A 10,223-nucleotide genomic window follows, 5' to 3' on the forward strand; every position below is an offset into this window, starting at 1 on the left:
TTCGCTGTCCTACTGATTGGCACTAAAAGTAAAATTGATTTTTCTTGCCCTTCCACTAATAAACTATAGAGAAATACACTACATGTGAGCCAAGAGTGAAGGCAAACAGATATTTTAATCTTCTGATAGCTTTCAAGAGTAAGGTCTCATGTTGTCCATAAACTTTATAGGATTATGTTGTTTTTCTCATTTGAAAATAGCACACTAATCTTTTCCAAGTTCCAATTTGGATCAGTTAAGAGACTAATTTAATACAGAGGATAAATTTTTGTGTTGATTTGTGTTTTTAAAAAAGCACTCATAATTTAAATCTAATTTAATTATCTTGGGTCATTTATTTAACCAGAGAAAACACTGACACATCTAAAGACCATGTTAGAATTCAATTAAAGACAAAACTATCAAACTTTCTCTGTACTCTAAATTTGTGACCATTTTACTAAATAGAACATCACAACCTTATGTGGCCCCAATAACCACCAATTATTTTTAATATTTTAGAATAAGATGTCTGTCTAGGTTTGCCTGTTGACAATGTGCCAATCATTTTACCTAATATAATTCTTTATATTCTCTGCTGTCCTTCTCTATTACTGCAAATCACACACATGCTGAATTATGTGATATATGAAAACCTTCTCTTTCAATCTCTTATTTCAACTTGTTTTATGGGGAAGACATTGCAAATTGACTTTAGGTAACAGAAATACATTTTCAGAAGTTTTTACAGTTGGACTAAAGGGGGCAGTGCTTCCTTTCATAAAGAGAAAGAACTTCAGATAAAAAGAAACAGGGCTGTTTCCAGGTGAAGTAGGTCTGTGGAAGAAATGAATGCACTGGAGGAAGTTAAAGTCAGACCTGCAGTTTCCAGGGCAGCAGACAAAACAACCTGAGTCTTCACAGGAGGAATGGCCAGGCTCCTGGGGGCCTCCCTGTTGATTCTATGGCTTCAGCCAGACTGTGAGTTGGGAATGGGATGTTTGAATATAGTAAGAAAACTCCAAGGGATACTCCCAGGATGGGAAATTAAATAATTTTCTGACTTCTGCAGGTCTTCTCTAGGAACATTAAGAGTAAAATTTTAGATTTGTTATTTTCTTTCCAAACAGGGGCAAATAGTCAACAGAAGAATGGAGACCGGCAGTTTAAGCAAGATCCTCCATCCCTGACTGTCCAAGAAGGAGGAAATTCTATTCTGAACTGTGACTATCATAAGAACATGTTTGAGTATTTTGTCTGGTACAAAAAGTACCCTAGTAAAGGTCCCACGTTCCTGATATCTATACTTTCAACTGAGGACAAAAATGAAGATGGAAGATTCACAGTTTTCCTCAACCAAAGTGCCAAACACTTGTCTCTGCACATTGCAGCTTCCCAGCTGGAAGACTCAGCCATGTACCTCTGTGCAGCCAGTACACAGTGCTGGGTAGGCACTCGCAACCCGTACCCAAACCTGTAGCCGGGGTCCAGGCCAACTTCTGGGGTTTCAGACAAAGAGGCTCACAATCTTGTTTCCTCTATACCTGGCAATAAGAGAGCATGCTTTGAAGCAGGTGAGGCAAGTTGAGCTTTTGGGAGACTAATTCATGGCAAGATTTACAAATAAGGAGAGTTGCTTGAGTTTCAGAGTGCCAAGCAATCGAATCACTCTCCCCCGCCCTTTTTTTTTTTTTTTTTTTTTTTTTTTTTTTTTTTTAACTTTCAGAGACAGGTTGCTGGTTTAGCCAAAGCGCAAAAATCCCTGGTGACCCTTTGATCCTGGGTTGAGGATCAACTGTCTTCCCTGCATCCTAGGAGAAAAGAATGTGTGTCTGGAATGGGAAAATGAAGGTCCTACCACAGGATCTTTCAGGGAATGTTTATGTACCTTTGAGAGTATTGGCACTAACCTTCCTCAGTTTTGTGTAAAATAAGTGAAATAACCACTGAGTATTTCTTCTGGATAACTGTGATTTTACGTTTAATGTACCTGAGGGTGTTCAAGTTATCAGTCATGCTCATTCATTTCTTCATTTAAATGTGACTTCTAGGTATTCTTCAGTAAATTGTTTATTGTGTACTTTCTTGCCAGGCAGACATTGGACTATCTGACAAACTGTCTGTCAGTATAAATTTCTGTTCTGTGGATCAGAATAGTGAACATAAGCATGTCAGGTCACTTGTCAAATGCAAAGACCCTGGTATTGTAGCCACCAATGTTCTCAGTTGAAGTGGATACAGAGGGTTGAGAACTAGGATACAAAAAAAGTTGGGAGTGAAGAACCAGGTCAAGGTCATCCTAGGAACACAAGAACTTTAAAGATGTAGGAAATTCCCTATACTTTCATGAAATAAGGAGGCTCCAACAGATAATCAGTTAGTCAAAAATAGAGACAATTTCTACTGCAAACTAAAGTGATCTAAATGACCAAATTTATCTACATGAGATTCTCCTTTCCTACAAGTAAGTGGTAGTGAAATGAGTGCAACAACTAACAACACCCAAAACAAAAACTTTATGTTTTACATTCTTTCCCTTTCCATATACCTAACCTTGATAATTCTATTAGTCACTTAGATTTGTTTTCATTTAGTAAATATGGGTGAAAACTAGATAAAACCCATTACAACCCATGACAGTGTGATGACATTCACCTTGAACTTTCACTGACCAAGGTTTTATGCTTCTCACTTATTTTGCAAATAGAACATTAGTAAACCTGAATTTCTATGAAAATTTTTTTCTTCTGCATGCCTTGAGTCATTCTCAGTTCCTCAAATGTGGAATTTCAAGCTGGGAAGAAAAAAAAAAGGAATTCAGCTATCAGAAGAAAAAGAAAAATAGAATGGTCCACAATAGTAGGAGAAAAATGAAAATCTAACATAATATGTATTTTGTTATACTATACTTATTTACATAATTATACATACATTATCATTGTATTTATTGCATTTATTCATGTTATTTATATATTTCTGTTTTATTTCTATATGTTTTATAATAATTCAATTCCATCATGCTATATTTAAAATGACATTGAGCATACCTGACCTAATAAAGTAAAAATTTATTATAGTGCCAACTTCTTTTCTATCCTCAAAAAGGGGATAGAAACTTTTTATTATTATTCATATTGTATTATATTTTATTATTAAGATTCAATAAACATGCTTATTTAAGTTCACTAATAGGATAAAAGTATTTCAAATCATATTTCTATAGGCATCATTTTTTCCTCATAAATTTAAAGTAAAACCTTATCCATTCTTTTAGCAATCTCTTTCATACTCTTTGCATGAAAATATCCTGAATTCTCTTTCATTCTGGTATGAGAATTTCACTAGATTTCATACTTGAAACCTTGAAGATAGTATTCAGTTGTTTCATGGATTCCATTGCTGCTCTCCAAAATATTCTTTTTAATTGGTATTAATATGTTTTTTTACTTTCTTCTTAAAGCACACAATGAATAATGTGAATGGATTTTAAGTGTACATCTTGATGATTTTTACATCAGTATACACCTGGGTAACCACCACATAGATGAAGAACATTTCCAGCACCACAGAAGCCTCCCCTCTACCCTTTCTCATTGGTATTCCCACTTTTCCAGGGATAGCCTCTATTCTCATTTCACTCACTGTTGATTAGGCTTATCAATCCTTGAACTTTATGCACATTGAATTATATAGTATACACTGGGGAGCTCTGCCTTCTTTGACATAGTATTAAATCGACAAGATTCATCCACAAAGTTGTGTATAGCAGTAAGGATTTTTAAACTCACATATAAACAATCGAGAACATGAAGAGAGAACCTACAGAATGGGAGAAAATCTTTGCCACCTGACTTCAGAGCATTAATCTCCAGGATATATAAAGCATGCAGAAAAAAACATAACACCACGAAAACCAAATAATCCAATCAATAAATGGGCAAAGAAACTGAACAGGCACTTCACAGAAGAAATAAGAATGCTCAAAAAAATAGTTAAAAATGTTCAACATTTCTATCAATTAGAGAAATGCAAATTAAAACCATACTGGGATTCCATCTGGTTCCAGATAGAATGGCAATTATCAAGAATACAAGTAACAATAAATGTTGGCAAGGATGTTGGGAAAAGGGAAGACTCATATACTGTTGGTAGGACTGCAAATTGGTAAAAACTCTCTGGAAAGCAGTATGGAGGTTCCTCAAAAAATTAGGAAAGGAACCACCATTTGACCCAGTTTTCCCACTCCTCAGTATATACCCAAAAGACTTAAAATCAGCATACTACAGTGATACAGCCACATTAATGTTTATAGTAGCTCAATTCACAATAGCTAAGCTATGGAACACCCTAGGTGCCCTTCAACAGATAAATGAATAAAGAAAATGTGGTACATATACACAATGGGATATTACTCAGCCATAAAAAAAAGAATGACTTTATGATTTTTGCTGATAGTTGGATGGATCTGGAGACTATCATACTAAGTAAAATAAGCCAATCCCAAAAAAACAAAAGTCCAATATTCTCTCTGATATGCAGATGCTAACACACAACAAGGGTGGGGGAGGGAAGAATAGAATTTCACTGGATTAGACAAAGGGGAGTGAAGGGAAGAGAGGGAGGAAGGGAGTAGGAAGACAGAATGAATCAGACATAACTTTCCCATGTTCATATATGAATATACCACCAGTGAAACTCCATACCATGTACAACCACAAGAATGGGATCTTAATTAGAATAAGTTATACTCCATGTATGTATAATATGTCAAAATACACTCTACTGTCATGTATATATAAAAAGAAAAAAAAGGAAAAAGCCTCACATATGAACATCAACAGTGCTACTTGTTCAACCATGGCCACTGGACCTTCCCCATAAGCATTGTTTAAAAAACCTGTGTCTCACACACTGTCTCTGAGCATTTTCTTTGGTCTCTAAGCAATCTATCCTACTGTCCTAGTACAACTGGGTTATGGGCCAGACAAGAGTCTCTTTGACATACTAATTTCATTTGCTTTGAATACAGACCTAGTAGTGGTATTGCTGGACCATATGGTAGTTCTATTTTTAATTTTTGAGAAATCTCGTTACTGTTTCCATAATGGCTCTACTAATATATATTCCCACTAATGATGTGTAAGGGGTCTCTTTTCTGTGCATCTTCACCAGTTTTTTAAATCTTTTGTCCTTTTAATAATAGCCTTTTTTGGAAGTGGGGTACTAGATTTTGAACTCAGAGCATTTGACCACCAAGTCACATTCCCAGCCCTATTTTGTACTATATTTAGAGACAGGGTCTCACCGAGTTGCTTAGCACCTCTCTTTTCGCTGAGGCTGGCTTTGAACTCTGGCTTCAACCTCCCAAGCCGCTGAGATTACAGGTATGTGCCACCGTGCCCAGCTGATAATAGCCATTTTTACTGGAGAACAGAATTTTTTTTTAATTCTGTGTGAAAAAATAGCATTCTAAAATTCTTTTAGTCATTTATTTACTTGTTGATGGGCATTTAGGTTGCCTCCAGCTTTTTACTACTATGTAAGAACTGCAGTCATTTCCATTTTGTTTAATTCCATGAGTAAACTTCATTGCTCATATGCAGGCATATGTCTACCTTTAATAGACACTACCAAATATTTCCCAAAGTAGTTTCATCAATTCATAATTCCTCCACCGACATTTGAGAGTTCCCCCAGTAGCCCCTGCTATTGTTAGACATTTAAATTTTAGTTTTTTCATAAGATGCTGTTACTTGTGAGTTTAATTTGCGTTTTCTTCATGAATAATGATGTGGAGAAGTTTTTTGCAAGCTAATAGACTATGGAGTTTTCCTTTTTTGCTCAGTTTTATTAGGTTATTTGTCCTGCTAAGGTTTGCAGGATTTTAAATATTCTAGATATGTGCATCTGAAAGATAAAAATCTGAAAGATACATGTATTAGGAACATAATCTCCAGTCCGAGCCTTGTCTTTTTTGTTCTTCATTCTCTATCCTGAGACTTCAATTGCATATGTTTATTTCACTGCATTCCACAACTCTCGGCACTGTTTGTTGTTGGTTTCTGTGTTTCAGTTTTAATAACTTCTACTGACCTATTTTCATGACCACGGATTCTTTTTTTTGCTGAGTTCATTCACTGAAAAGTCCAGTACTTTACTTTTAAGTTCTAGAATTGCTATTTGGTGGTTTTTTAATTCATTGAATCAGATGTTTTTAAACATAATTTTGTTTTGATAAGGACACAATATGAGGCCTACTCTCTGAAATCTTCAAGGGTGAAAATGTTGACTCTATGAACACTGTTGAGAAGTACATCTTAGAACTTTTTCATCTCATCACCATTTTTTCCAAAAACATGCTCACTTTGTGTCACATTTGGGTAATTCTAGCAGTATTTCAAACTTGTTCATTATTACTACATCTATTATGTTAATCTGTGGTCAGTGATCTTTCATATTACTATCGCAATTGTTTTGAGAAGCCACAAGTTGTACCCAAATAGGGCAAACTTAATTGACAAATGTGTGTATTCTGACTGATCCACCAACCAGCCATTCCCTTGTCTCTCTTCCTCTCCTCTCGTGGTCTTCTTATTATTTGTGACAAAACAACATTGAAATTGACCAATTAATAACCCTCCAGGGGCCTTTGTGTTCAAGTGAAAGGAAGAGTCATAAGTCTCTCATCTCAAATCAATGAAGGACTGAGGATGTGGCACAGTGATCAAACCAGCCACAACATTTCCTGGGTCAAAGACTAATACAGAGCAAGGCCAGGACTCTCTTCAATTCTGTGACAAGTGACAAAGGATAGAAAAGTTGTAAAAGAAAAGTTTAAAGCTAGCAAAGTTTGGTTCCTGAGGTTTAATGGTACAAGTCATCTCTATAACAAAAGCAGGAGGCAAAGCAGCAAGTGCTGCTGTAGAAGTCACAGTGGGTTCTCCAGAGTATCCAGATAATATAATTGATAAAGGAAGCCAAGTCAAATGGCATGTTTTCAAAGTAGACAAAACCTTATACTGTAATGTGCCATCTAGGGCTTTTGTAGCTAGAGAGAATTCAATGACTGGCTTCAGTGATTTAAAGAACAGGCTGATCCTCCTATTAGGGGCTAAAGCAACTGCTGCCTTTAAGTTGAAGCCAGTATTCATCTGCTGATTGCTTCCTTGACTGTGCAGAAGCTTTTTGATTTGATGTAGCCCCACTTGTCTTCTGTTGTATGTGATTTTATATATATATATATATATATATATATATATATACATATTTATATAAATATATATTTTATATATTTATACTGTATATATTTCATATATTTTTTGGCCCAGATCAATGCCAGGGGTTTTGCTCTTCTTTTCTTTTAATAGTTTTATAGTTTTAGATCTTCCTGTTAATCCTCTAGTCCATTTTGAGTTGATTTTTATGATGATGTAAGACAAGCATCTAATTTCATTTTTCTGCATATGAATTTCTATTTTCCCAAAACCACTAAATGAAGAGACTATCCTTTCCTCCTTGTATGTTCTTGGCAGCATGGTTGAGAATCAATTAACCATAAATGTGTGGATTTGTTTCGAGGCTCCCCCTCTCTATATTCTTTTCCACTAATTTATGTATTTGTCTTTATTCCATTTTCATACGGTTTTGATATCTGTGGTTTAATAGAATATTTTAAAATCAGAAAAAGTGATACTCTCAACTTTGTTTTTTTTTTCCTTAAGATTGATTTGGTTTATTGTGGTCTTTTGTAGTTCCACATGATTCTAGAACTTTTTTCTATTTCTGTAAAAAATATCTTTAGGATTTTGATAGAGATTGCATTAAATTTATGTATCACTTTGGGTAGTATGATCATTACAGAAACATTGCCCTTCAATCCATAATAACAGGATGCCCTGCCATTGATTATGTCTATTCAAATTTTCTTTATTAAAATTAATTTAATTTCCTTCACTTTCTGTATGATTTCTTAGAACTGCATGTGAATCTCAAATTATCCAGCCTCCAATTCCTTATAAATTATCATCATCAGAAGGAGGAAAAGAAGAAAGGAGGAAGAAAAATTAGCAAAAATAATAGTAATAATGTCTAAATTTGATCAGATTTCTATAATACCACCCATTTTGCACACATTACATTAACTAATGTGCCAATAACTCTTTAAGATAGCTGTTAGAATAATGAATATTTTGGAAGAGGAAGCAGTGAAAGTTCAGGAATTTGCTCAAGATCACTAGCTTTGTGAGAAAATAAGAGTTCGTAGTCAAACAGCCTGACTGCAAAACCCATTCCCAAACTACCAACTCTGCTGCCTCCCAACAGAAGCCATTACCAAGGCATGCACACTTCTGAATAGCCATGGACTCCTAAGATTCTTAACTCACATTTCTTCATCGCTGACCCAGAGAAGAGACTGATTATCATTCACACACCATGAAAGCCTAAGACTGTGGTTGTATTTGTATATGTCATAATTGCAGATATATGGTTGGAACTTGTCCCTCATGGCTGATTTCTGAAGCTAAAAATCTTTACTATTAGTGGATGTGAAAAATCAAGAAGGCTTTCAGGCAGCATGGGGAAGCCTCTGGAAATTGCATTACTTGTGGCTTTATCTACACATTGACTTCAGGAGATGCTAAAGACATTTCTGAACAGAATAAGAGTGATATATATCTTTGCTTAGCTTGGTTCATCCAGGGATCCTTGTGGGAATGTAAAAACCACAGAAAAGTTACAGATTTAATTAGTTCTTTCATTTTATTCTATCTTTCTGAACATGAATATGAAGCTGTGAATTCAATGTGGATTAGATTCTTTGATCTCAGCACACCCAGAAGCAAGAGCACACAGTTCTCATATGTAGTATTTCTTCCACTTATTTTTATTGCTTACATTGGTGTAGGCAGGAAAAAAATTCAAAAATCCTTTTGGTAATGCATGTAAATAAGAATAAAAGGAGGAAAAATATTAAGCATCACTCTTCATACTTAGAATGGATTTGGTTCTATGCATATTTCAGGTTCTCAGTCCAGAGACTTAGTCTCTTAATTTTGCTATTGATATTAACTGCATCCACATCACAGGCATTGAAGGCATCAAGAATCTGTTCCCAAACCCAAAGTTGCAGCCAAAGACCCCTGCAACACTGCAGAGTGTATGAAAGATGTTGCTGTCTTTTAACAGGATGTGGAGAATGGCCTTGATGAATCTTTTTGTTACAATTTCAAAAACCATGAAAATGCATATGAATAATCAACCTGGTTACCATACATTTCTTTTTTTAACAAAACTATGTCTAATAATCTAAAGCAATAAATCAACTTTTATTTTCAGATATATTTAACATGACTTTACATTATTCAAACTCAGTTATAAAGTCCAGTTGCAATGGATATTTTTCATTCTAATTGCTGTTAGACTTACACTATTTCATGGCTATGCATGATGGGAGGCTATAATAAGAGAATATACTGATAACTTATCTATAATTTAAACACTCTATAGAGTTATACCAGAAAAGGGAATGCTACATATGATTTCATCTCTGTTATTTTGTTCAAATTTCACACTGATTCAGTCTTCACATTCATTCTCCATTATATTCTCTTCTCATTTAGTATGTTTGGGAAACATCATTGATTTAAAAGAGAAAAAGAAAAAAGCTTTTTCTATCATTGATCTAGCCTTGAGTGTGATATGTCATTTTGAGCAAGTAAGTCAACTTCTAAGCTTCTTATATAAGGCTTTTCATCAGTAATGTAAGGACAATAATTTCCAGTTAATGTTGTTCTCAAGTTTTATTCAATCGATCAACAATTATTTTTTGAGTACTTGTTAAATTCTACACAGATTATATACTGGAGAGAAACAAGGTATGAGAAATTACCTGGTATCTTTACTCACTGAATTTATATTAAATAGGTAACTGATCAGGAAAGTGATACAAGGGCTAAGCTTGGGAAAGTAAAGAGAGGTATAAAAGAATACAGAGAGATACAACCCTACCTCAGCCTTAAAGAAGAGTCAGGGACTGCCTGATGTGAGTGCAAAAGCTGAAAGATTTAGTAGCAGTTCATCAAGTTGAAAGACAAAAGAGGTACAAGAAATTGTCTTAAAAGTAGGAACAGCACACATAAGGCAAAAGGCCTGAAGAATCTGAGAACTGAAAATCATGGTTATGCTCTGAATTGTACATATATTCATGCATAATATTATATGAATGGAATAAATAGACATTTCCA

General features: G+C 34.8%; 1 gene segment (V, D, J or C); it reads left to right on the forward strand.

Moving 5' to 3' along the window:
- The first annotated feature begins 908 nt into the window (after positions 1 to 908).
- On the forward strand, positions 909 to 1,459 carry LOC124976547 (T cell receptor alpha variable 29/delta variable 5-like). The segment is given in 2 exon segments: positions 909 to 960; positions 1,110 to 1,459. Coding segments are annotated over 2 exon segments (402 nt in total).
- Positions 1,460 to 10,223: the final 8,764 nt, after the last annotated feature.

Source organism: Sciurus carolinensis, chromosome 2, assembly GCF_902686445.1.
Source record: "Sciurus carolinensis chromosome 2, mSciCar1.2, whole genome shotgun sequence".
Taxonomy (NCBI): domain Eukaryota; kingdom Metazoa; phylum Chordata; class Mammalia; order Rodentia; family Sciuridae; genus Sciurus; species Sciurus carolinensis.